Source organism: Eurytemora carolleeae, unplaced genomic scaffold (assembly GCF_000591075.1).
Source record: "Eurytemora carolleeae unplaced genomic scaffold, Eaff_2.0 scaffold1371, whole genome shotgun sequence".
Lineage (NCBI taxonomy): Eukaryota > Metazoa > Arthropoda > Copepoda > Calanoida > Temoridae > Eurytemora > Eurytemora carolleeae.
Window position 1 is genome coordinate 12,476 of NW_019397262.1, and position 27,554 is coordinate 40,029.

Sequence of the window (27,554 nt, forward strand, 5' to 3'; positions counted from 1 at the left end):
GTCCTAACTCAATGGCGTCGCTATCCCGATATAGTTCCTCTCCCAGGTAAATTATAATTGCAAATAAAAAAATCTGTTGACAGCGTATTTAAAAGTTTAAGACGTGGTGTTTCTCCAGACATGGGTATCTTGTTTCAAAAAATTTCCCCTTGTAATTTCACCTATGTTTCAATAATGAGAAGCTCTTTTAAATTAACTGTCCTCCTTATACATTGACAGGATTTTGTTGTAAAGTGGATTTTGATTTTAAATAAAGAGGAAGTTAAGAACTTTTTCCAAAAGTTATATCATTAATATTACATGCATGCTTTATATCGAAAAGAAATTCTTTATTGCGACAACTTTTTTGCTAGTTTTAGTACATTTGTACCCATTTTGTTTATAGTCTCAATGACTCTTCATGTAAAATAAAATAAATTGTTTTTAGCAGTAGTAGCAAGCATTTGCAGCTTTTTAAAATTCTGAGATGTATATAGAAACTTAAAATGCTTATTTGACACCTATGGCATATTATTTCTATCTATAACCCAAATAAAATGTTTTATTTAAAGTACAACTACAGTCAAGAAAAATAAAAATTATAAAAATGTACAGGCCAGAGAGACACCACGTCTTTTTAATGTATTTTAATTTAATCTAAATGAATGGAGAGAGGGAAAATATTAGCTGTTTCATGAAATCCTTGTAAATACAGCCAATCTCAAATATAAGAATACATAGCAAGAGGGCGTGAAATGTCGTCTCGAAATTTATTGAAAAATTTATGACAGTTGTAATGCTTCATCATTGGTCTGTACAAAAAGAAAGCTGCTGAGTTGTTTCAAAGGGTTGAATACGATTTGTGAAAATATATCCAAATACCAAATTCTAAAGAAACTTCTTTTTACTTTTAATTCAAGTTAAATTAATACCCTGAAATATGAAGGACAGCAACTGATATATCAAACTCGTTTTTCAGCGGCATTTGATCTTAAATATGTTGAGAATACAACATTATAAAAAACTCTTGCTATGTTGTAATGTAAGGGAGTTTAAAGTACGTAAATAAAGAATGTTAGAACGTTGTTGGAATCAATAATCCATGTATATGGAAACTCTACCACATGTTTACATAAACTAAAACTTCTTTTTTGTAAAAATCACAAACGATTGCAAAAGACTCTTTAAAATTGATATTTGTGCTTTTATGATAAAATTGTTAAAATGTATTTATATGTTTGTATTTTTTGTGAACACCTTGTGTACACTGCAGTGTGCGCATTTTTTACATGTAGGCTCAAGGTTATAACCACGCCTAAAAGCTATTTTTGGAATCTTGAAAAGCTGATAGAAGCAGTGGAAGCCTACCATTGCTCAGCTCCGAAGTTCCAAATCACCTCTGTACCAACAAAAAAGGGGATTTTATTGATATTCTAAAATCTAGATAAAAACATCATATTTCAGACCAAGGCACCTTCCATGTAGGATCCTACATTGAACAGCTGAAAAGCTATCCAATCCAAGATTCTATTTTAAGAAGCTTTTCGCAGCTCCCCTTCAGAAGCAGCCTTCAACAGTCCTGCTCCAGACAGCTCTGGGTTTAAGATTCATCTATACCAGCAGTTGAGCAGCTCCCCTAGAGCAATTAACTCTATACTTTAATAGCGCTCCATTATATTCAGTAATAAGTTTTTTATAAACATTTCAATCCCATCATATATCATTTAATTGGACATAAGGTCTAATAATGTATTCATATATCTGGGATTTACTGTAAATATAAAAAAAAAACAGAAAATAATTAATCTTGTTTTTAGGAATATATCTCCAGCCCTGTTTGTTGTGAGCCATGACACCTTTATCAAAGGGTCTGCCCCTAATCCTGGAAAATCAGCAGAATTGACTTTACAACCATCTGCCCCCCTACCTACAGACGACACTGCTCCTCCACCCGCAAAGGTTTCAAAACATGATCCTGAACTATCAAAGACTATAAAACCAGAACCATTTTCAGTAAAGACTTCTGAACCTAAGCCATCTGCTACAAAGGTTTTGGATACCAAAAATTCTTTACCAAAGATTTCTGAACCTAAACCTTATGCATCAAAGGTATTGGAATCTAAACATTCTGTACCAAAGATTTCTGAACCTAAAATATCAGCAGCCAAGATTTCTGAACCTATGACTGTACCAAAGGCTGCTGAAGCTAAACCTTTTGTATCAACGGTTTCAGAAACTAAACCAACTGGGTCAAAGGTTTCAGAATTAAAAACATCAGCAGCCAAGACTTTGGAACCTATGGCTTCTTTGCCAAAGACTTCTGAACCCAAGCCTTCCTTAAGTAAAGTGGCTGAACCTAAGCAATCTAAGCCAAAGCACATAGAGTCTCCAAACAACATGTCTGATATTAAAGCCAAACAATTTATTCCCAATGATGCAAAACCTTCAAACGTCATTCTCCCTGCTTTGAAAATCACAAAATCTAATTCCTCTGCTTCAAAAGGTGCTGATGAAAATACCAACATATCGCAACCTCCTGCAAAAACTTTACCTCCCACAAAAGAGAGTTTGTCTTCAACTGCAAGTGTTGAGGAAATATTGATTCCTAGTATGCAAATTGAGTCACCTACCCCTCCAGTTATTAGAAGCGCCCTGAAGCCTAATACACCATTAATGTCTGCAAATGAGCAAAAACGCGTGGGTCAGCATAAAATAGACAGCTGTGATGAACCCCAGCCAAAAACATCCAAATTTGAAAATGATGAACTTGAAAATATTAGCATTGAGGACAGATTTCCAGAACAAGATGAAAAAAACACCCAATTAAAATTCAAGAGACGACAAAGCAAGAAAATTCAACCCCGGAAGGATTTGGACACATCTCTGATGGAAACTGAATCAAGGGTGGAGCCTGATATTGAGCTAGCTGATGAGTTAACTAATCTTGAAAATAAAAATCTAACTGAAAAGGAAAGACATGTGATCACTGAAGTGCTTACAAGTCGAAGATCAAGATCAAGATCCAACTCAAGGATGAGTGTCAGTCCAATACCCGCTGACCTAAACGATGATGGACACCTGTCTGAGTTGCCTACTCATTCTGAACAAAAGCATGACATATTAGCTTGTAGAGATGTCAGCCTACAGAGAAGTTCTGAGCTTGAATTTCAAGAAGTTAAAATTGAAGATAAAACTATTCTCCAGTCTGCATCAGGACAAGAATCACCTCCGCGTTCAAAACAGGAAAAGGATAAAATGAATGAAAAGAAGAAGAACAATGTACTTAAATCTGAAAACATCAAATCAATGTTAACAAACCAGAATGATGAGGTTAAACAAATGGAGGTAGGGGAGAGTCTGAAGGTAGAAATTACAAACCAAGTAGGTAAATCTGATAATCACGCAGAAGCCACTAAATCTAGCTTGAACCACGCAATGCCACCAACTATAAATGTTACTGAAATGAATGCAAGCCCAGAGGTGCAGTTTAAAGCAGAAAAAAAGAAGGGAAATGAAGATATAGAACCAATCTTAAAACCTGTTGTGGCAATTCCAGACTTTGTAGAAAACATTGCAGATCTGACGGTTGAGCAACTGAAGGAACATCTTGAAAAAGAGGAGTTAACTAATGAAGCTCTCAAAAAAGATCTTAAAGCAATGAAAAAAGAAGTGGAAATTATTGAGAATATTGTTAAAAAGACAATTAAAGAGGAATTCTTATCAAAAAAGAAACTCGAAGCTGGGGGTTCAAAAAATATAAATGAACAAAGATCAGTTTCTCCTGAGGCATCTGGAAATAATTCACATAAAAAGGTTGACGGCAAATTTATCCAGACCAATCTTGCATCATTTACAAAAGTGCATGAACAAGAAAAATCCGCAGAAAGTAAACATCCTAAAAATAGTCATGACACAAAATTACAAAATTCTTCAAAATCCGGGCAAAATGCGGGAAAAATAATTGAAGAAAATGTGGGAAGATGTTCCCAGGTACAGAAAGATTCTGTCAACTCACAACTCAAGCACGACAGAAATGTTACAAATTCAGGGCAGTTCAAATGCTGTCTTATTTTATAGCCGAAATGCACTTTTCTTTCGTCACGTTCAAATATTTACATTCCCTTTTTAATTCCCACTTTATTTACTGATACTGGAAAAATAAATTACAAGTTCATTCAACATCTTTTAGCATGTCTCCTTTTTTGTATAGATTTTGATGTTTTTATAACAGCAACACACAACAGCATTGGGACTCAATTTAAAGATAAACAGCGATATGAGCAGGGAGGGCCTAGAAGTAGGCAGGCTGATAAAATGGAACAAATTCAGCAGTTTTTAAAGGATCCTCAAAATCCCAGGGAAAAAGTTGAAATCAAAGTTCGTCTGAAAAATTCAGGTAAATATTCATTGTCTATTGTCTATTTTTTTTAATAAGCAAAATGGGTTTAATGGTTTTGTTATGGTTCAACCATGACTGGCTATTCCTTAAATTTCCTTAAATGGTATACTAGAAAATTTCAGGACGTTTTTTTTTCATGCGCAGTATGTAATTTGGTACTTTGCAAAAAAAACACTTATATGGAACACATCCTCACTTTAATGTGCTGAGTCCCTAACAATTGTTTGCTTTGAGGGAGCGTAAAAATGCAGAATAACAATAATCTCAAAATGGAATAAAATGTTTTATTACGCAACTTATTTTCTATTTATTTATTTCGAAACAAGGAACTTTTTAACTTTATGATCTTGAACTTGCGAGTAAAAATATGGGGTAACATTTTTTTTCCAAAATTTGATAACTTATTAGTTTATCTAAAAAATCTCGGGAAAAAAGCAAGATATAGACGTTGACAAGAAAAAATGTTGAAATTCTAAAAACGACCGTTTAACAAACAATACTGCAGGCCAATGGGCGGGAAAAGAATTTTTAAACGTGGTATTTATTTACAGCTTGTCTTGGAAAATATCTATGCCTAATTAAAAATAACTTTAAAATATTTCTCTTTCAAGAATTATCACTAGAAAATTGTAAAACTTTGCCTCCGAGTAAACAGGTGTCTGAATACCTGACAACTAGGGCCCATGCATGCATTGAAAAGGTTAAATTTGACCGAAAGATTTCAACCCAAGGGCAATGTAAATAAAGAGATGACGTCAACACTTTCCTGGCTGTCCTTGTGAGAAAAATTTATATGCATATTTCTAAAATTTGTTTTTTTTTGTCTGTCGGTCTGTATCAAATAAACGTTTAAAACGGCAGGAACGACCAGGCCCACGTTTGTATGCAGCAACTTGCACATTATCCCAAGGACCGTTAAAGGCACAATTTTGCCATTAAAAATATGCAGATATTTATTGTTAAGTGCGTCATTTTACAAAAAAAATCTGCGAAAATTTGAAAAATGGCGAATATTAGAGCAACAGTTAAAAGCTAAAATTGGTTCTAGGAAATGGGGCGGGAAGAACCATATAAAGCCAAGTATTTCTTAAATTTTGGGAACAAACCAATTTAGATTTACAGAAGTTTACTTGAAGTCTGATTAAAACATACAAAAACAAAAATTACATTTGCAAAGATTTAGCACTTGTTTTTTACATTTAATTTTTCAAAAATCAAAATGTTTGTAAGTAATAGTGCGGATTCAAACGTCATTTCCATTCATTGATTTTTGATCATATACACTTGAAATTACGTCTACAATCTCTAGTTGTAAGTCAGATCTTCCTAGCTGCAGCTAATATTTCAAAATTCCTGATTTTAGTTCACAGTAACATGTTTACACAATAATTTGTTTTCTAAAAAAAATACCATACTTTTAGGTTCAGAAATGATTGAAGTTGCTCCAGGCTTGCTAGTAATCTCTGGCTCCAGTCTAACCCTAGAAAACCTGGCGAAGTTTGACCTCGTTCTCGTCTCTGCGGCCTCTAATAGGTTGGGCAGAATACCTTCAGCCTCAAACCTTGTTGAGGTAATCTATAGGATTATTGCAAAAGTCAAAAACATAAATATTATAAAAATTATAAAAATGAATAAATGAACAAACTTAGAATCTGATCCCATAGTGAATTAATAAAAAAACAACAAATAATTAAATAAAGGATACACAAATGAAACAAAATAGAATAACAAATAAATGTCAAAATAAATGCATGAAAGCATGTTTTAGATAAAATCTGGGAATGAGATATGTGAGGTTGCGCAAGCATTGGATAAATATGGACAGGGTGCAGGTAGAATACTGGTTTGCGGAGAGGGAGGTGACCCACCAGCTATAGCAGCTGCCATTCTTAGCAGGTCAACTTTTTAATTTATAAAAACAAGTATTTCATTAGCATCGAAAATTTATGGTCTTGGGGTTTCCAAAATTAAGTCAAATATGTTTGCCTCTTCATTAAGCTGACAAATATATTAAACTTTTATTTTTATCCTTATCTTTATTTTTTTTAATAATTAGGGTAGGATGGTCGGTCTCTCTTTAATAATAGATGTAAAATATATATCACACCAGCCTTATCTTAAAACTAAAAGTTACCCAACTTAATTTAGTATTTTATTAAACCAAACTAAGAACATTCTCGTGGATCTACTGTGTTCCCCGATTCAAATTTTAGGGAAATCGGCAATACGAACTAACAAACAGGGATCACTACTTTATATATATACATACATAGATGTAGATATTTGTCAAAAATAAAATAAAAAGGAAAAAAATTCTGATGTGCGTTTTGAAATTTTCTCAACTTTAAGGGCAAGATTATTTCTTCAAAGTACAGGGTNAATTTGTAAGCTGTCAAAAAAGCTAAATTAAGTTTTGACACAAAATTAAGACGCAGTTTCAACTTTGTCTTTTATTAAAAGTAAAAAATCAGAGAAAATCTTCAAAGCGTCACGTCTGTAAATTCTAGTATGTAAATTAGGACACATTGTCTTAGAGGCGTACTCAGGAATTTTTCCCGGGGGGGGGGCTTTAATTTTTTTTCTTTCCACGGGGGTCTGTTTAGCCCTGAAAACCTTGAAACCATAGATTTTACTGATCCAGGGGGGTGCTAAGCCCCCATAGCCCCCCCCTGACCCTCTGTCTGTATGTCACTCATGGGCTTATTTTGAGTTTGTGCTTCTAGATAATAAATAAGCAGAGAAATAAGAAGGAATTAGGAAAGCTAAGAAGGGAAGGGAAAAGAAAGGCTGTACAGAAATAAGAAAAGAGGGTAGTTGGGATCGGGGGGGGNTCTATTTGCATTAGGGTCATTCACGTCCCCTCCCATCCCCGCCTGCTTTTTAACAAATTTAAATTACGTTGAAATTTACTTTACAGGATATCTAAAGAATAAAATAAAGGATAGAAATGTTGTGAATAAGAATAAGGGAAGTTTTCCAGATAATTATTTATGAAAGGGAGAAGGGGAAAAGAAAGGGCGGCAGGGGTCGAAACAATGGAGGGTATGCTTTGTTTGTCTGCGCTATTTAGTTGAAATAAGAATAGACCAATTTAGATGATCTCTTCTATTATTAGGAATATGGACAGGCACGTTTGTAGTTTTTTATGATAAGGTTTAAGGGACAGGCACAGAACAGAGATTTGAATTGAAAGGAATTTAAACAATCCCTCGGTATAAATTTTGTCAGTCCCAAGGAGTTCAAAGTGTACAATTCATGTAAATGTTTTCAAATTATACACATCACATCACATTATACATTATTTTATTACCGGAGAAAGGGTAGATTAAACAAAAAAACTTAAAAATCTATGAAAAGATGTTCCAGGGCCCAAAAGGTTACATAGCACAAATGTGTGAAGTACACCTGCAAAATGGCGGTTTTTAACCTTTTTCGAGTTAATTCCTCTCTATATTAATCTATTCTCTTTGAGGACAGGCCTATTTTTAAAATGTTGGCTCGTTCACGGAACTGTTTTTACTATTAGGATGAAGCAAACTTTCAGGCCACAATGCGCAAATTTACTCAAGCAAAATGCGAAAATTTACGCGTTTTTTGAAAGCAAAATGCGTAATTGTGTGAAACGATTTTTTCATTTCGTTTTAAACCCTGTTCACTATTCAGTCTATCTTGAAAACATTAATGTTGATGATTTTAACAATATTTACAATTTAACAATTTGGTCCTTGGCCCATCAAGCTATGAATGTGATCACAACTTGACCTTTTGAAAATAAATTTTTCGCTCTCTTTCATACTTTTTTTCGGGGAAACCAAACACCCTGAATTCAATCCAGGGTGTGAGAAAATGTTTTTTTGTTCAGGAGGAACAGGGTTTCCTTGCAGGCTGGAGCTGATATAATTAGAAAAGGAAACCCTGGTATCAAGATAAACCAGGCTCTAATTCTCAGGTGTGATACAGTAAGACGCAGAAAACATGATACAGAGATATGAAAACAACTGTTAAATTTAAGTTATGATTTTAATTCGCCCAATTAATATGAAACATGACAATTGTGAATTGTACAAAAAACCAGTGCATAAGTTAATTTTTAAGCTATCCTACCTAAAACTATTTTCTAATTATGACAACACCAAATACATATAAGGTTGAGCTTAAATACCTACAGTCTAATGGGTCCCACTGTTTCTAGCTTTAAAAAATGTTATAAATTCCGCAAACTGGATTATTCATTAATATCATATTTAGTTATACAGGGCCGGGTTAATCACAGCGAAAGCACCTACTTTCCATTTAGAAAATTTACACTATGACATTGACCTGCCTTTGAACCTAACCTGACGTTGAACTTGACCTGACGTTGAACTTGACCTGACGTTGAACTTGACCTGACGTTGAACTTGATCTGACGTTGAACTTGATCTGACGTTGAACTTGACCTGGCGTTGAACTTGACCTGGCGTTTACCTTGACCTAATGTTGACATTGACCTGTAGTTGACATTGACCTGTAGTTGACATTGACCTGTAGTTGACATTGACCTGTAGTTGACATTGACCTGACGTTGTCATTGACCTGACATTAACCTTGAACTGACGTTGACCTTGATCTGAGGTTGACCTTGACCTGACGTAGACCATAACCTGACGTTGATCTCGAACTGATGTTGACCTTGATCTGACGTTGACTTTGAACTGACGTTGACCTTGACCTGATGTTGACCTTGATCTGANTGTATATTCCTAGCAGCACTAGGCCTCTATTTATATCAGGTAAACAATCAAAATTTTTCTAATGTCTAGATCACCGTGACATGAAAGTTTTCAATGTCTGGATCACCGTGGCATAAAAGTTTCCAAAGTCTAAATTAGTGTGAACTTTATGTGTTCATATTTAGGATAAGCATAACATACATGTTTTAAGTGTATGGATCAGCGTGATATAAATGTTTTCAGTGTCTAGATCACCCTGAACTGAACACTTCCAGTGTCTGTGAAAAGCAGGAGGGCAGCTTGAGCTGCACCACTATTTCCCTTTCCGGGCCACCACATTTGACTCTTCCGGGCAAAACTACTTTTTTAAGTGGTATATTAAGGGCCTTTAAAGTGTGATTTTCAAAAATCCAGCCGCGTCACGCAAAAAATATTTATTTAAATCTTTATTTTTAAGTGTTAATATGAAAAAAGAATGATTCCTCTTAATGTGAACTGCAAAACTTTTTTTCAAATCTAAAATCTGATTTTCATAAAAAGTGGATTATTTTTGAGAGTTTTAGAATATTAAAAATGACGCACCATAAAATACACTTTAGTTTTGAAGGGTACCCTTGTGTGAAAATGTGCAATGTGTTAAACGAAATTGCTAAAAAAAACGTGTTTTTTTTTTTTATTTGTAATGCGTAATTAATGACAGTTAATATTGTGATTTTCATAATATTTTCTTATTCTTCAGGCTATACGCTGTAAAATTTTTCTCTTTTCTCATAATACGAAAAATTACTTAGTTTACCTGCTGAAATCTAAAACAAACGACCTCTTTTTTATATATAAATATACTTATCTTATTTAGAATTGGAAAATGGTTTGAGTTTTACTTTTTTGCGTGACGCGGCTGGATTTTTGAAAAATCCATTTTAAAGGCCATAAATATAAATATACCATTTTAAAAGTAATTTTACCCGGAAGAGTCAAATGTGGTGGCCCAGAACCCCAGTGGTGGGTTATGGCTGTAGGAAGAGAAAAAAGCTAATATGTGGTACGGAAGGGGAAATAGTGGTCGCTCATGACTGCCTGCCTTCCCCCGCTCCTGTGACAGCGTGAACTAAATGATTTCAATGTCTGGATTACCGTGAAATGTATTTGGAAAATTCTTTGTCTAAATTAGTGTGCAATTTATAAGTTACCGACGTATGTTTCCATCAGTGCGCGTGGCGAGATGACTGGATGACATATATCCAATGTCTAGGTTTGGGGGACATTAAAACTATCGTGAAATACATGTTTCCAGTGTCTGGATTACCGTGAAATGTAAGTTTCCAGTGTCTAATTCAGCGTGGCATAAATGTTTCCAATGTCTGGATTTCCACGGGCAAAATATTTCCAGCACCTGGATTAGTGTGGCATATAAGTTTTAAATGTCTGATTAGCAAGGGCTAATTATTTTTAAAATCTTGATCAGCGTGGCATATTTGTTTTTTAATGTCTAAGTTATCATGAACTATTTAATTCTTGTGTTTGGATCAGCGTGAAATGCATGATTTCAATCTCTGGATTACCGTGAAATGGCGTGTATTTACTATATACGTATCCGGAATAGTATAACTTTCCAAATTATGTTGCTTAGCGTAAAATACATTTTATATTTTTAGGCCTTGTTTACTCGACTAGAAGACGAGCATAAGAGAAGTGAAGGAGAGAAAGATGATTATTCATACTTTAATATTTTAAAATGGCCGTAGTTCAAATAAAAATATAAGTAGATAAAAAAAAAAATGTATTCAAATCATTTTGTTATAAGTTGCATTCAAAAGTTATTTATAGACAGTATTTTCTATTTGGTTTACAGATAGGAGGACCCGAAACTATGGAATAGGATGATTGTAAGACTGGACATTATTTATAAAGTGAGCTTTCGGATTTAAATTGCATCTAATTTTCCACAAAGGTGAACTCAAAAAACCGGTTTAATATTGTATTTGGTGGATTTTCGTGGTTCGAATTGGCATATTCCGGGGTTTGATGAGAACAAGACTCAACATTGAGCCTTATTCTCCACAATAACCAACCAAGGTCGGTTTTATTTTCATAAGGCATAATTCCTTCAGTCGATCCTAAGATCTCGAGGCTGTCAATCACGTGAAACAAGTGCTGTCGTCAAAGTTGAGTGTTGTAGGCAAAATCGTTAGGATTCATTTGAGACATGTAAAACATTTCCACGATGTATCATTAATGAGTTTGAGTGCATTCGACGTTCAAAATCATTAATTTGGGTGGGTTCGTTTTCAGAATCGGTTTTTTTTAATTATTAAATAACGACGACGAAAAATAAGCAGAAATTATACAGTAAACTAATTTAATGTTAAGGAACATATTTCTCAAAAGAAGTTTGTCAATAAATCAATGTTAGGATGTTTTGTCGTCGTTATTTAATAGTTTAAAAAACAATTCTGAAAATGTATCCACACAAAAGTACGATTTTGAACGTCGACTTTGCGCTCAAACTCAGGATTTACAGATCTTTAAAAAGTTTTTATGTATCAAATGAATCCTAACGAATTTGTCCACAATACTGCATGCCCAGTTCGACTGCCTTACATAGCCGGTCGGTCCCTTTAAGTAATTACGACCCGAGCTGAAGCTCTGGTAAAACAATTTGATTCAAAACAACATCAAAACATTGAAGAAATACCATACCGTTAAATGTTGATTGTCGTTTTCCTATTCATTTCGAATTTTTTTTGTCGAGTTCAAACTTTGCTTTTTGTTTTAATTTTTTCTTCAAAATATCTTAAATTTCCTCTTGATTTATAATCTGTATTGATATGAAAAAAGGTTAAAATTTAAAAAAAAACGTATGTATATAGTTTATTTCTTTTTATTTAAAACTCACCCCTACAAAAATTATCTATTTAAAACATAGAGTTTCTCTTACTGTTTTTAAAATGACCCCTTTTGAAACTGTATATTTAAAGCAAAGGGCTTCTTCGGCAGCTTTTACAGGCCCCCTTTACATATGAGTTTTCTGTTTGAGTATTCATCTAAACCATATTTTGATCCTTCTTTGCCGATCCCGGAACTCTTATAACCACCGAATGGGGCCTGAAATATTAGAAAATTTAATCTTAAAGGGACTAAAGTCGGAATAAAAAATTGGCCTTTCTTATAAATGGCATGTCTGATAAAGGAATTGTCAAAAAAATACAATTTTAAAACTTGGAAAACAACAATATCTTTCAGATAAAGTTTTCAAGGGTACCCATGAGTCAGACATTGTCATCTTTGCATGGATGGTCACTTAAGTTTACGAGTACAGTTCCTTTAAGTCAAACAGTTATATAGGGTTCAGGGACTTACGAGAGCATTTGTGTATTGGGGGAGGGGGGCACTTTTTTGTGCCCCCACTTAAAAAATCCTTTTTTGAAAAAATAGTAATACCTTTTTTAACTACAGTGAAACCCTTAATAACGAATACATCGAAAGAATTCATCAAATGTCGTATTCTTCACTTTCTGGTAATGGAATGTTGCAGATATTTAGTTTTTTAATTAAATGATTATATATGGAACTCTTTAAAACTGTTCCCGTATATTCATGGCTATTTATTTATTTTCGCAAATACTGAAATTTACGTAATATAGTATAAAACTCACTGAAAAATTGTCAAGACGACATTTGATAAATTCTTCCGATGTATTCGTTATTAAGGGTTTCACTGTATGTAAACTATTCGATCATATACACACTTCCATATAATAAGGTAAATAAATTATTTATGTGATTTCCTTAAGTGGACTCATCAGACACTTCCTCTTAATACTGTGTTGTAAGCTTCAATGGGTGAAAAATTGAGATGGAAACGTTTCTTAACCATAAACATTTTTTTTGTCCTACCAGTCTCATGTTTGACTCTATCACCGTGAAATTTATTAACTTTTAATGTATAGTAATTTAAAGGATTTTTTGTTAGAATTTTTTTTTTAATTTAAAGGGTAGGGTACAGGGCGGAAAAAAGTTTGGTCTGTGAAAAAAAAATCTAAAGCTACACATCTAAAACTTTATTTTAAAAAAGCCCTATTTTGACCCTTTTTAGGTATTTTTTTCAATCCTCCATAGCACCCAAACTATTATCGGTCTAATTTTTTTTCTATGAGCTGGTCTTGAAAAATTGGGCTATGAACTATACCAACACTATACCTATTCTATAAGGCCTTTTTTAGTATATACATAGATTCAGACCGCCCCCCCCCGCCTTTATGGGGTTGAAAAATATTTTAGTTAAGGGCAAAAGTGAGATTAAATTAAAGTATTTTTATATGGCCGTGCCCCCCCCCACACATTGATAGGGTCCCTCCCATCGTACCATCCTATATAGGGTACTAACCTCAGTGGTTGATATTGCTACATCATTTTCTCCGATCATACCAGCTTCAAGACTCCGGGATACACGGGATATCTGCTGGTAATCACTTAACAGACAGGGTTTCTCAAAAAGCATGAAAATTAAGTGCAAATAGGGCATTAGTCTTATTCCAGTTTAAATAATTGAAGATAAATAAATACGCTTTTTTTGCTACCTTTTAGACACCGGATGTTTCGTTTATATTCGACAGCTATTATTTTTGTTCGATGTTTGCCTTAGTTACTAAAAACAATTACATGTACATTTCTAGTTGGATCTTCGGCATCGGAAGAGAATCATTTCAAAAAAATTAAATATTCAATAAAGACGACTTTTATTCTGTATGTTGTAAGTTGTTATGATGGTAAAATTCTTACCTAGAGTAAAAATATGCAGCAAGTCCTCTGTCAGTGTTATTTGCAATATTCACAGCCTCGGCCTCGTCTTTTAAACATATTGTAGTGATTACAAGTGCCTTCCATTTATAGAGTGGCATGGTCCATTCACAACGGTAGCCTTTTAACGGATATGTGAACATCAAAAAGTAAAATATCGTACTTTTTCTAGTCTAACGAGGTTTTACTCTTGCGAAATTTCCTCCATTGTCTGTAACATAATAAACTATTTAAAAAAAATCTCATTCTTTCTAGACAGAACAGACAAATCTTTAAAGGGCACGAATTGTGATACTACGTATACAGTCCCTTTAAACTTGAGTATTGAGGCTACGGGGCCAAATATCTCCTCCTTCCAGCACGGCATATCCACAGTTAAGTCTAAAAACAATTATTGTAAAAACATGAAATTAAATTGTTTAGAATTCACCAAAACCAATTTGTCCCTTTTTTAAGAATGAAATAAAATTCTTAAAACAGCTAATCTCTTCTACTGCATATTTGAACGATTTTTACGTTATCTTTTAAGAAGAAAGTGTTATCAGTAGTTATATAAAATAGATGTAATGGTAAAATGTGTCACCTTTGAGAATGGTAAAATGTGTCACCTGTGAGAATGGTAAAATCNAGTAAGAGAATGGTAAAATGTGTCACCTATGAGAATGGTAAAATCTGTCACCTGTGAAAATGGTAAAATGTGTCACCTGTGAGAATGGTAAAATGTGTCACCAGTGAGAATGGTTTTAATAAGTCACCTGTGAGAATAGTAAAATAAGTCACCTATGAGAATAGTAAAATAAGTCACCTATGAGAATAGTAAAATAAGTCACATGTGAGAATAGTAAAATAAGTCACCTGTGAGAATAGTAAAATAAGTCACCTGTGAGAATAGTAAAATAAGTCACCTGTGAGAATAGTAAAATAAGTCACCTGTGAGAATAGTAAAAATGTGTCACCTGTGAGAATAGTAAAATAAGTCACCTGTGAGAATAGTAAAAATGTGTCACCTGTGAGAATGGTAAAATGCGTCACCTGTGAGAATAGTAAAATAAGTCACCTATGAGAATAGTAAAAATGCGTCACCTGTGAGAATGGTAAAATGTGTCACCTATGAGAATAGTAAAATAAGTCACCTATGAGAATGGTAAAATGTGTCACCTATGAGAATGGTAAAATGTGTCACCTGTAAGAATAGTAAAAATGTGTCTCCTGTGGGGGTTGTAAAATGTGTCACCTGTGAGAATGGTTGGTTCAAATCCATTACCCTCCTGTTTCCCTCCACAAACCACAGTTGCACCTTTAGCTACGCTTTCTGCTACAATCCTTGCAACCCTCTCCTATATCAGGAGAATTAAACTAAGGAGAAAGAAAACTTGTTTATATGCAACTGTGACGTATTTGGGCAGCTACGAAAACGGGTTTCATATTAAAAAAAAAACGTTCGAAAACAAGCCTGCTCTGCTTAGAAAAGTCTAACCCATGTTTAAATTTTGAATTAATTTTTAAAGGGACTGTTTGCCTAATTTTAAGTGATCCTCTATTCAAAGATGACAATGAATGCTGATTGCTCAATATACGACGGTAACCTTAAAAGTGTTGTCTAATCAAGTATGAATTAGATATTCCAGTTTTAGTTTCTTTATTTTTTTGCGGGTTCTCTTCGAAAGTGACTTGCGCATTTCTTGCTTATAAGAACCAATAGAAAAATTACCAGAATTAGACACTTGTTCAGTTAAAATCGACGGTTCTTCCATATTTTTGATCAGATTAAGGTATATAGGGTACCGTTGTAAATCGGACATTGCCAGCTGTTATTTGCAGGGAGTGTAACTTAAAAGTACGCTTACAGTCCCATGAACAGTATGCGAGGAAAGCTTAACAATGGTTGTGCAACAAACTGTTTTTAAAATTGTGAATTTTTAATATCATTATAATACATAATAAAATGTATAATCTATTACATCTATTTTTTGTAATGTGTATAGTGTGTAACACCGACGACCGTATAGTTTCTGTGATTTATGCCCATTGGATTTTTTATAATTATATCTTAAATTCTTAAAGTCGTCTTTGTATTCCACAGGTGTACGAGTCTTACTGTACTGTGCATCGGAAAATTTTCCAGTTCATTGCGAAGCAGACAATTTTTTGGCATAGGAAGACGACATTAAAGCAGTATTAAACAGTAATAAATGTTGTCACAACACAAATTGTTTGGTATACAGTGATAACAATGGAATAGAAAGACGACATTAAAGCAGTATTAAACAGTAATAAATGTTTTCACAGCACAAATTGTTTGGTATACAGTGATAACGATGGAATAGAAAGAGGACATTAAACCTATACTGAAGCGTTTTGATGTTGTTACAATGGAAATATTTTTACTAGTAAGCTCGCAAATCACTATTTAAGTGAAATTAAGGGTCTATTTACACCGTACAATTGATATGTCTAATGTTCATGGAACTAGTTTAAGTCCTAACTTAAGTTTAAAAGTCATCTTCTATTTCAGAGTTTGCTAATTATCACTGTAGTATATTAGAAATTACTGATTAAATGAAAAGTCTGTGTCTCTTGTTCATTTAGTTATTTAAAATCATAACTTGACTTTAAGTCTTCTTCCTATTCAAAAGTTTTCTGGCTCTCATTGTATGTAATTTTAAGTGTACTTTTTGTTTGTTGTTTATCAATGGTCCTTGTTGGAATTCAGCATCGATACCATTGCCAACCTGAACATATTAATATTAAAGGGACTAGACACGTAATTTCAAATGATCCTTCCCCAATTAGATCTTTATCTTAGAGTTGAAACGCATCGACATCTTACAATATTCTTCATTGTCCCCGAAGCATAAATACGATTGCCAGGTTGATTATGAATATAATGGTATCCAATCTCCCAAAAAATAGTTGAGGGACAGCTTTTTAAAAAAGAAATATGAATAACTTAAAGATTTGACGATTTTGAAGCTTTTCAAAATATAGTGCATAGCAAAAATTATTGATTTTTAGTCTATTTTTAGTCTATTTTGTAAAGCATGCATGCAATATAAACAAAAAATATTCTATCCACTGGTTATTGAAACACGAAAAACTACAGTTTGGAAAGGGATTGAGTCTTTGTCACAAACTCTAATTTTTTAATTCCTGTTTCTTTGCAGTCCAACGTCGTAGATCTTAGATATTTCAAACTATGAATTATGTGTTTGATAAAATAATCTCAGTTTAACTATGAAAGGGTTACACCATCAGGTTGCAAATATACAGGGATTATAAAATGTATAGTTTGTGGCAAAGACTCAGTTTCTTCAAGCAACCTTTGTATACATTTGCATTCATACTTTTATATTTTACAATACAATGTTGTTTTTAACTACCTTCAGTTTTTTAACTTGCTCCGTAAACATCTTCAAGACCTCGTCATAAACATCTTCTTGGATTAGAATTCTATTTGCGGTCACGCAGGTTTGACCGGCATTTCGGAATTTGGCCCCCATCAAACCATTCACAGCTGATTGCAGATTTGCAGAACTAGACAATTATTGAACTAAAATAGTGCAAGACATATGTTTCATCCATCAGAGAGATACACAAATAAAGATTTAAGAATTAAGGTTAAAAATTTAAATCTTTCCTACTTTAACTTTTACATAATTGAACTGGCCCTATAAACCTTGAACTTGACTCCATAAGCTCATTTTTTTGAGGGGGCGGGGGGTTGACGTCTCCAAAGATTGTGACCTCTAGCTTTGAATTAAAAGAGATTCCAATTTGTTCACTCTTGATCCACTCAATCCTACTATTTCTTTGGTCAAAGTACTTAATCCTACTATTTCTTTGGCCAGAGTACTTAATCCTACTATTTCTTTGGCCAGAGTACTGAATCCTACTATTTCTTTGGCCAGAGTACTGAATCCTACTATTTCTTTGGTCAAAGTACTGCATATCACTGCAGAAGACACCGAAAGCTGAGCTGAGGGTGTGTTATACCTGAAAATGATAAATGGAGCATTACCCCCAAGCTCCAAAGCAACTCTTTTCAAAGATTTTCCACACAAGGAATATAGGGTTCTTCCCACCTCACAGGAACCAGTAAATGATACTATCGACACCTTAATTATAGGAATGTTCACTTATTTAATATGAGGCTATAATGGAAGATACATCATCACTTTTAACTTTAACTTCAAAAGTTTGGTTCAGCCATTATTATTATTTTGGGAATAGATAAAAACGATTTCGAAATCAGCGGTTTTTGTTGTTGGTTAACAGAATCTTATGTTAATTTTCAAAAACTTGCTTTTTCGTTAATGGAATGTTGCCAGTCTATGGTGTATCATCTTTATTGATGATACAAAAAAGTTGGATGTAAACTGTCTCCCTTTCGTAAAAAAGTTATTAGCTGAAAACATAGGGTGACCTAATGTTATGTAAATTCATCACACAGATTTAAACTGTAATTAAATGCTCGGCAATTCCAATAACCAAGAATTACCATTCACCTTCCTTACCTTAGGATTGGTGCACAGTTCTGTTCCAATGTTTTGAACATTATCCCGACTACAGGTAATAACATTAACAACCCCTTGTGGAATACCGGCCTACAATATATGATAAGACATGCATATTAATCATTTACGAGCAAACATATAAACTGACAAGTGTGCACTGAGATCAGATTAATCCAAAGTAAGGTTTTACGTTCCACAAACAGTAAATTTTCAGTCTAAAGGAGCAAACTTGGCAGTTTGTCAATTAAAATTGTGTACTGTAGGTGGAAAAATCTTGTTGAATCTTCTCTGAAATCACCTTCTGTATGATCTTAACAAGTTCTATAGTAGAGAGAGGAGTATCTTCTGCAGGTTTAATAACACAAGTGCAGCCAGCAGCTAGTGCAGCTGATACCTTAAAAGATATCTTCTTAAGAGATAAGTTTCTGTTTTTTTAACAAAAGTATAATTGGTATTTAGTTTATTTTAATACAACCGCTTACTCTGCTTCTATTGCAAGTAAAGCATTAGACAGGAGACACTATCCATGCAGAGTTATAAAAGTGCTTATGCAACGCTTTATTCTTTTCCTTATATCACTGCTAAAAACGAGTAGAGGCGAAACTAAGACATTATTTTTCTTTTAAATGTAAAGGGATCATCTAAGTTTCTAAGTTTATGTATAATAATCTGACATATTTTTATACTAATTTGACGACTTTTGGGTGGAGAGAAATTATAATGAAGATACCTTTCTTGCAGGCATTCCAATGGGAAAATTCCATGGACAAATAAGTGCAGCTACTCCCAGAGGTTCAACTATAGTAAACAGCTCTTTTCCGCTTACAGGAGAGGGTATAACATCACCATAGGACCTTAAAACAAGATGGAGTTAATTTGACAAGGTTTTTAAATTTAAGGGCAAGGGCATATATAGGGGGGAGCTGCGTATAACTAGAACTCAGAGCTATTACACATATAAATAAACGAAGAGCTTTAATATATATATCACAATTGTACTCCTACTTTTTTGCACAACAGAAACTTTTACAAGACATTATTATTTTCTGGACCTTTGTCCTTTTTTTCATCTCATTTCTAGAATGTAAGTTTAAGTTGAGTTTTTGATTTTCAAATATTTTTTTATTTTTTTGGAATTTTCCTAATTTTCTGGAATTTTTAAATTTTTCAGGAACTTTTCAATTTTTCTGAAGTTTTTAAATTTTTGTGAAATGTCAATTTTTAGGGAGTTTTGAATTTTTCTGCAATTTTTGCAATTTTCTGGAATTTCCATTTTTTCTGGAACATTTTGATTTTTCGAGAATTTCTTTTACCTCTTCTAGAATAAAAAAGTAATGGCAATGAACGAGAGTTGAATTATTAAATTAATTAATTAAATTAAATTAATAAAAACAAATGTTTATTCAGCTTATAACTTGTATAGGAATGGAAGAAATTCTAAATACGGGCATACTTTATCTACTCTAGACGGCGGAGTTAGCTTAATTAACGGTAATATTCTTAAGTCCAAGGGGATACCGGAATCTGGAACATAATTTTTGTCAATTATTTAGGGAAAAAAAACCTATGTAGCGTTTTTTTAGTGTAGCGTTTTTTTAGTGTAGCGTTTTTATAGTGTAGCGTATTTATAGTATGACCAAAAATTATACATGGAGACTACCGTCTTTTATTTAGATAGATCTTGGAAATAGAAAAATGGTAAAAGTCGCTTTTCTTAAATTATATTGGAAAAAAATTTAAAAAATTCTCAGTAGACTATTTTTGAAAAATATTTCTGTTTTTCAATTTTCCTGAAATTATTTCAATGGTCTGGGATTTTTTATAATTTTTCTGGAAATTTTCAATTTCTTTTAGAAATCTTCATGTTATTCTGGAATTTTTTTTAATTTCTCTGGAATTTCAATTTTTGTGGAATTTTCAATTTTTTTTTTTGCAATTTTTGCAATTTTTCTGGAATTTTAAATGTGTCTGAAACATGTCAAGTTAAAAGAATAAATAAAGTATAAATTAAAAGGAATCGGAATAAAATTGGATAAGAAAATTTCTGAAACGAAACGATTACGAACAATCAATGAACAATAACGGTAATGGATAAAATTCATTAGGGAAACCTGAATCGAGAAAAACATTCCAGTCGAGAAGTTTAATTATATTTCCTCTTTAAAAAATTTTGGAACCTAAGGACCACCTAAAATAAATTGTATATGAAAGTATACAAGAAAAAAAAATACAGGTTTAACAACGTTAGCATTTTTTTTCTTCATTTCTTTTTATTTAATCGTCTATCCTCTAAGAAAATTCATCTTAAACCTAATAGAAAATTCCAGAGCAACGACACTCTGAAAGGGAAAAAATTACTCCTCTAATGAGGCAATCTGGAAAAAAATATAACTAATCTAAATAGGAGGGAACCGGAGTTCAAGGCTGGATAGAAACAACCTCCATCCAGCGACAAAAAGAACCCCACAATTCTAACGTTCAATTAAAACTTTACACAACACATCCCGCATAAAAAGTCAGATTACTTATTGATCTGGTTATGCAAAGGGCCATTAAATCCTTATCCTTATTCTTAATTTTCGCTGATATAAAGATCAAAATGTAAGAGCAAAATATTATTTTCAATATTTCTGGAAATACAATGCATAAAATAAGTTTTAATATGAGATATGTAAACGCCTTAAAAACGACAACAAACACGGTAGAATTACCGTGCAATCATTTATTTTATTAGTCTGAATTTAAGATTAAAAAGACAATTTGAATATTTTTTAAAAGCTCTTTTTTTATCATTCAAATGTGAAGGAAAAGTAAAAAGAAAAAAACGATCAAAGTGTGCTTTAATATTGAATGCTGTAAACCAGCTCAGGATTAAAGTAGAGCCCAGGGATTTAAATTAATGAATCTAAACTGCCTACAGCCGATTCAAATTTGAATCAACAATTCAAATACTCTCTTAATCTTTAACTATGAATCGATGTTTCAAACTTAATTCGATTTAATAAATCCTTTGCCTTACCGTCTACACTCCTCAGCAAACCAATGAAAGAATGAAGCTGAGAACTTGATTTCCCCCCTCGCCTTCTCCAAGGGTTTACCATTCTCCAGGGTTAATATCTTACCGTCTACACTCCTCAGCAAACCAATGAAAGAATGAAGCTGAGAACTTGATTTCTCCCCTCGCCTCCTCCAAGGGTTTACCATTCTCCAGGGTTAATATCTTACCGTCTACACTCCTCAGCAAACCAATGAAAGAATGAAGCTGAGAACTTGATTTCCCCCCTCGCCTCCTCCAAGGGTTTACCATTCTCCAGGGTTAATATCTTTGCCAGTCGATCCGTTTCAGCCAACAGGAGGTCACCTATCTTCCTAGATATATGAATTCTTTAATCACTGCAAACAGACAAAAGGAGATGGTAAAATGTATGCTAAAGTACGATTTTGTGACCTCGTAGCTCCCCTAGATTTGATTTTATGCATATGGATACATATTCGAAATTCAAAACTTTTTGTTCTTTTGATAGGTCTTTAAAAAATAGTTGTAAATAGTTGTAAATGATTTAATTAGTACATTAAATTAATTCAATTTGACATGTAATGCATGGTAATTACTAATCTAAACATAACTTAGTTTAAATATAGACACAAAAAAGCTCTTGTCAGAGAATATGTCATAACCAGCTCAATATGAAATATTGGCTAATAATACAGATAAGCATAAATATAAAGTTGCATTTTGGAACAAGGACACAACTTTTCTTTCAAACTGCAATGGGTAAAATAAATTATAATTATTCCCATATTATATTAGCTTGAAATTTGAGTTAAAGATAAATCGTCTATTCAATAATATTTGTTATATACTTCCCATTTTACTCAAACAATACCTTTAACATTTTATTTATTAATGATAAACTTTCTGGTGGAGCTTATCAAACATAGCTGATCGTTTTACATCAAAAACATAAAGAGCTCAAAGTTAATTGTTGGACTCGAAAAGTTTTGGAATAGAATTTTTTTAGAACAAGTTATGAGTGGGCAAGAAAACCTTACAGGAGTTAAAATCCCATTTGATGCAAAACTGCTGGGGTACTTGGTGCGAATTTATGTTATCCATGTGACAACTCTATCAAAAGGATAATATAAGCTTAAAGTACTATCTTGCAGCTTCTTTAAGTCTTATATATGGAGTGTAAAACTTGTTAAACACAGATTTTTGAATTCAGATAATTTGATTTAATTGATCAAAAAGATTCCCCAAACTATGGATTATATTCACTCAGTTTGCAATTTTCTCTTTTAGGGAATGCCTTTTTAAAGTCTTTTATCCCCAGCATAGAATACCTTTGTTTTAAATGCCAACCAATCCCCACCAGCAGAATAAAAATGCCAACCAGACTTATAGAATTGTGTCTGTACATAGCTCTTAACATGGCAGCCATGATCTTGAGGTTAACCCTATCCCCGCTGGGGTACTTGAAAACCAGGATACGCTGGGGGGGGGTCAATTTGACCCCCCCCTCTAAATCTCATGTTTTATGTCCAAATATGACAAATGATACATCATTAGAAAGCTCTTGTGCTCTACTTTTAGAATCTGCAAAAAAATTTGCAAATTTGCGAAAATTGAATTTTTTATCGCAAAATCCAGTTTTATAGTAAAAATGTTTGCAAAAAAAAATTTGTCCAAAAAATGACAAATTATACATTTTTGAAAAGCCCTTGACCATGCCATTTCAAATATGCAAAAAATTTTGCAAAATTTTAAATAACCTGATTTTTAATCAAGAAAAACTAAAAATGTGCAAATTTCCTTTGACAGGTTGTTTGCAAAAAATTTGCAATTTTTTTTTCGCAAAACTTGTGCAATCCGTTTCCTTATGTCATAGGCTTTCCAAAAAGCTAAATTTTATCAAAATCTGACAAGTGAAAGTGGGTCAAAACAAAGATTTAGTTTGCTACAGTCAAAAGCAGTCATTCAGGCAGTGTGCCTGAGGACTCAGGCAGTTAGTATTAAAGCCCGGTTTTAGGCCTAAGGGGAGGGCTTTGGGTATGTAAGAAAAGTCAGAAAATTTCAACAGCCTCAGACCAATACTTTTTGAGTTATGTAAAAAAAACTACAGGGGGGGTCAAATTGACCCCCCCCCCCAGCGGGAATAGGGTTAAGTGGTGCCCAAACCAAGGGATACATCACTGTTTTACAGTATACTAAGTGAATAAATACTAAAGTTAGCCAAACTCGTAGTTGGAAGACGACATTTTATGTCCCAAGTAATTTAGAATAACTTTGCGGGGCCCTTATGATCTGTTTGTACTGTGTGTACAGTACTAACTTTAATGCAGTGACCAATACAGATTAGTTTAACATGCCTGTTATGCATCATGCATAATTGTTAATTCTTGTGATATAAATAAGCAAAGCTGTACGGAGAGAAACAAATGCCTCAGATTATTATATCCAGAATCTTCATTAAAAGGGATTATAAATGTGATTTTAGTGACCAGCCATTGTCAACAGTTTTCTTAATTGACCTATCTCAGATGAAGAAAATAATATTTTTATGTTATGAACTTTTTATAATTTTTCTACTTTACAGTGTTATGTTATCATCTTTTTAATTTGAAACAAACATATGCCTGTTAATCAAAAATGAAATATATATTTATTTATATTAAATGCTCTTTTTGTAGCTTAAATCCTAATTTACGTGTATGTTGTTATAGTCAGGGAGAAAGCCTTGAACTTGTGAAGTTTTTATGAAAAAACTTTAGTCAATGCTTAAGTTGCTTGAATTTCAGAAGCAAAATTTGTTAGGTTGTAGATTCTTGAAATGAGTTAAAATATATCCAACTAATGAGTAACATGGTAAATTACATAGTTAAGAACGAAACTTTATGCGTATTATGTTCAATGAGAAATTTTTTCAAACGTTAAATTTCTAGTTTATTTGCAGGAGACTGCAAGTAGTTTCTAAGTTTATTTTTAAAGTTAAAAATAACCAAAAGAAGGCTGAAAGTAAATAAAGGAATTTTGTGTAAAATAAAAAAAATAATAAAAATATCCTCTTTTTTCCAATCTACAATAATTTAGTTTTCTTGGGACACTTGAAATAAAGGCATTTAAAACACTGATGTCCAAAATTGATTCCCAGGTTGACCAACCTGTCGGTGGCAATAGATGACCTGTTCAATGAGAGCATTTTTATATCTATATTTTTATTTCTACAAAGTTGTCACTTTCAAGTAAACTTTATATATTATATACATATATAATATATAAATAAAAATTATAATTAAAATGAGAAATGATCCTTTGTAAAAATTCAAGGGGGGGTACACCCCCTCCTAATTTTTCTTAGTGGGGGGGGGTAATGTACAGGCCCCCCCATGAAATCGCCCTTGGTCTAGCTGGCAAATAGTTAACAGAACCGTTCTTTAAGTGCTAGGATATAAACTGCGTAATCTACCTGAGATATTCTGCTCTATCTCTAGGAAGAACAGCTCTCCAGAGTGGAAAAGCTTGATGTGCTGCATCAACTGCTTGACGTACATCCTCTACACCTCCATCAGACACAGTGCATAACTCTTCATTATTAAATGGATTCCTAAATATGGTACAAGAATAAACAATTTATATGTGTAAAGGGACTGTAAGCGTAATTTAAAGTGATCCTCCACGATGGTAATGGTCGATTCACAACGGTATCCTAAAACGCTTTTTCTGATCAAGTTCGAATTTTAAATAAATTATTAAAATCAAACACTTTTGAAACATAGAAAAATCGACAATGAATTCTTCATTCTAATTTCTGATATTACAGATATTTATGTATGGAAGGATGTGATCAATGTCGCCTATTTTTACATAATTTGCATATTTTTTTAAACTATATATTTAACAAAATTTTAATTAATATATATGAATATGTATGTATATATATTTATCTTTGTGTACGCGGAAATAACATATAAAAAGAACTGAGTTTTTGCCTTAAACTTTGGTTTTCTTAATCCCTAATCTTTGCAATCCAATGTCGTAACCTTTGATATTTCAAACTATGAATTATTTTAGATGAAATATCAAAGGATTACACCATTAGGTTGCAAAGATATAGGGAGTAGACAATTTTAGTTTGTCGCCAAAACTTTTTAAAAAATTCTTTAAATAAAATTCGTTTATGTAACTTGTCACTGCAATCCCGATTACGAAATGTAAACATTATAATTTAGCGCTTATATTAACCGAATTCAAAAATTAAGAACAGCATCATTAAATAAAAAGTAAACTAAGTATTTTTATTGTTCTTATATATGTCAATTTTAAAAGGGAAGGGTGACACGTCATCTACTTCGTTATTAAAGGTTAGGATAGGAGACATTATTTTTTTGTTAAGAGAAAATATAAATTCTGTTTGCCTCAGAGTTTGATTCAATTATTCTTGTATCTAAAATTCAATAAGTTCTTCCTTTGAATATGTAGTGAACACTTCTTTTCCCAATCCAAAATAAATATTAACCTGACTATGAAAGTCAGTCTTGAGGCCCCCTCAACCCATTCACCCCCAATAAACATTTTTTCAGTACTTCCCATTTTTCTGTAAATTAATATAACAGAGTTTTTAAATAAAAAAGAACATCTGTTTTGTTGCAGAGTGAACATACGAACTAAGCACCATATTTAAATGTATTAAACAGAACAAGAAAAACAAGTTTAAACTTATAAATCATCGGATCAAATAGTTTATCAAATAATATATTCTTCGTTTGTCTAGACAAAAATCATATTGTGAAAATAAGAAATTATGGACATTCGTGTGCCTGCGGGCAGGAACTGAGTTGGCATCGTTATTTTTCACTTTTTAAGATATTCTTGAATTATAGGCTTTAAAGAGAGCTCACACAAACCTATGAAGTTTTACGTAGTTTAAAATTTTATTTTTTTTTTCAATTTTTGTTTCATGAAGTATAGCAAAATTTTACTCTTATAAAAGATATATACGTGTCTAGGCGATCACTCGTTAGTTTTCGAAATATTTGAAAAATCATTCATAAGTTTATCTTCTGCCATAGTGTAATAAAAGCAGATCTTTTAGAGAATACAATGTTCAAATATAATTTTTGTGAAGTCTCCCGAAAGCCTTAAAACCCAGAAAACCCTGAATGTGTAAAAAATAGAAAATTAGAATAACAATTTTTTAAATCTTTAATTAAGTGAACAATTCCTTTAATAAATATGCATAGGGTTATTCATCGTTCATAAAACGACCAAAATAAATTCAGTTTTTTACTTCGTTTTTGAATTTTCAAAACTAACGAATCTCAGTTTTTAGAAAAGAACGAAACGACGATATGCTTGTCATACTAAACAGATGGTCGTTCGAAAAAAGTTAACTTTATTTTTTTTGTTATAGTATGAATTAATGTTTATGAATGACGTTCATATAAATGTTGTTCATATGAATATCGTTTATTATGTCGTGCATATAAATATCGTTCATATGAATATCGTTCTTATGAATATTGTTCATATGAATATCGTTCATATGAATATTGTTCATTTGAATGTCGTTCATATGAATATCGTTCATATGAATATCGTTCATATGAATATCGTTCATATGAATATCGTTCATAATGTCGTGCATATGAATATCGTTCATATGAATATCGTTCTTATGAATATTGTTCATATGAATGTCGTTCATATGAATATCGTTCATATGAATATCGTTCTTATGAATATTGTTCATATGAATATCGTTCATATGAATATTGTTCATATGAATGTCGTTCATATTAATATCGTTCATATGAATATCGTTCATAAAAATATCGTTCTTATGAATATTGTTCATATGAATATCGTTCATATGAATATTTTTCATATGAATGTCGTTCATATGAATATCGTTCATATGAATATCGTTCATATGAATATCGTTCATAAAAATATCGTTCTTATGAATATTGTTAATATGAATATCGTTCATATGAATATTGTTCATATGAATGTCGTTCATATGAATATCGTTCATAAAAACATCCTTCATATGAATGTCGTTTATATGAATATCGTTTATAATGTCGTGCATATAAATATCGTTCATATGAATATTGTTCATAAGAATATCGTTCATATGAATATCGTTC

At 32.6% G+C, this 27,554-nt stretch overlaps 2 protein-coding genes and 1 long non-coding RNA gene across 4 annotated transcripts; 2 read left to right on the forward strand and 1 right to left on the reverse strand.

Moving 5' to 3' along the window:
* The first annotated feature begins 6 nt into the window (after positions 1 to 6).
* LOC111713105 (protein piccolo) lies at positions 7 to 8,385 on the forward strand. Its single transcript, XM_023487902.1, has 6 exons — positions 7 to 46; positions 1,797 to 4,027; positions 4,244 to 4,375; positions 5,800 to 5,948; positions 6,147 to 6,274; positions 8,241 to 8,385. The coding sequence occupies exons 1-6, from the start codon at positions 12 to 14 to the stop codon at positions 8,368 to 8,370; spliced, it is 2,805 nt and encodes a 934-aa protein (XP_023343670.1). The 5' UTR covers positions 7 to 11; the 3' UTR covers positions 8,371 to 8,385.
* Positions 8,386 to 9,111: 726 nt separating this feature from the next.
* Positions 9,112 to 10,855, forward strand: LOC111713106 (uncharacterized). The gene is made up of 2 exons (XR_002767600.1): positions 9,112 to 9,150; positions 10,746 to 10,855. It is a non-coding gene; the product is annotated as an uncharacterized LOC111713106 (long non-coding RNA).
* Positions 10,856 to 11,944: 1,089 nt separating this feature from the next.
* Positions 11,945 to 26,026, reverse strand: LOC111713109 (succinate-semialdehyde dehydrogenase, mitochondrial). 2 transcript variants are annotated; one of them, XM_023487904.1, is made up of 14 exons: positions 25,922 to 26,026; positions 24,872 to 25,009; positions 21,630 to 21,773; positions 19,135 to 19,258; positions 18,703 to 18,798; positions 18,405 to 18,494; positions 17,884 to 18,005; positions 17,271 to 17,424; positions 16,563 to 16,622; positions 15,125 to 15,227; positions 14,200 to 14,271; positions 13,873 to 13,939; positions 13,478 to 13,562; positions 11,945 to 12,195 (listed from the first exon to the last, which is right to left on the reverse strand). In XM_023487904.1, exons 1-14 carry the CDS (start codon positions 25,993 to 25,995, stop codon positions 12,091 to 12,093), a joined length of 1,434 nt encoding a protein of 477 aa, XP_023343672.1. In that variant the 5' UTR covers positions 25,996 to 26,026; the 3' UTR covers positions 11,945 to 12,090. The 2 variants fall into 2 exon arrangements, with proteins under 2 accessions (XP_023343672.1, XP_023343673.1); XM_023487905.1 differs by lacking the exons at positions 21,630 to 21,773; positions 24,872 to 25,009; positions 25,922 to 26,026 and adding an exon at positions 21,424 to 21,623.
* Between the last annotated feature and the right edge of the window lie 1,528 nt (positions 26,027 to 27,554).

What these genes read in the sequence shown, in the direction of transcription:
- LOC111713109 (XM_023487904.1), bottom strand. Translation starts at nt 25,995, where the DNA reads ATGGGAAGTACTGAAAAAATGTTTATTGGGGGTGAATGGGTTGAGGGG. An exon ending in AGACTGACTTTCATAGTCAG is followed by an intron (nt 25,010 to 25,921) that starts GTTAATATTTAT and finishes TACCATATTTAG; the next exon opens with GAATCCATTTAATAATGAAG. An exon ending in TTGGAATGCCTGCAAGAAAG is followed by an intron (nt 18,799 to 19,134) that starts GTATCTTCATTA and finishes ATATCTTTTAAG; the next exon opens with GTATCAGCTGCACTAGCTGC.
- LOC111713105 (XM_023487902.1), top strand. Translation starts at nt 12, where the DNA reads ATGGCGTCGCTATCCCGATATAGTTCCTCTCCCAG. An exon ending in CAGAAATGTTACAAATTCAG is followed by an intron (nt 4,028 to 4,243) that starts GGCAGTTCAAAT and finishes CTCAATTTAAAG; the next exon opens with ATAAACAGCGATATGAGCAG. An exon ending in CAGCCTCAAACCTTGTTGAG is followed by an intron (nt 5,949 to 6,146) that starts GTAATCTATAGG and finishes AGCATGTTTTAG; the next exon opens with ATAAAATCTGGGAATGAGAT.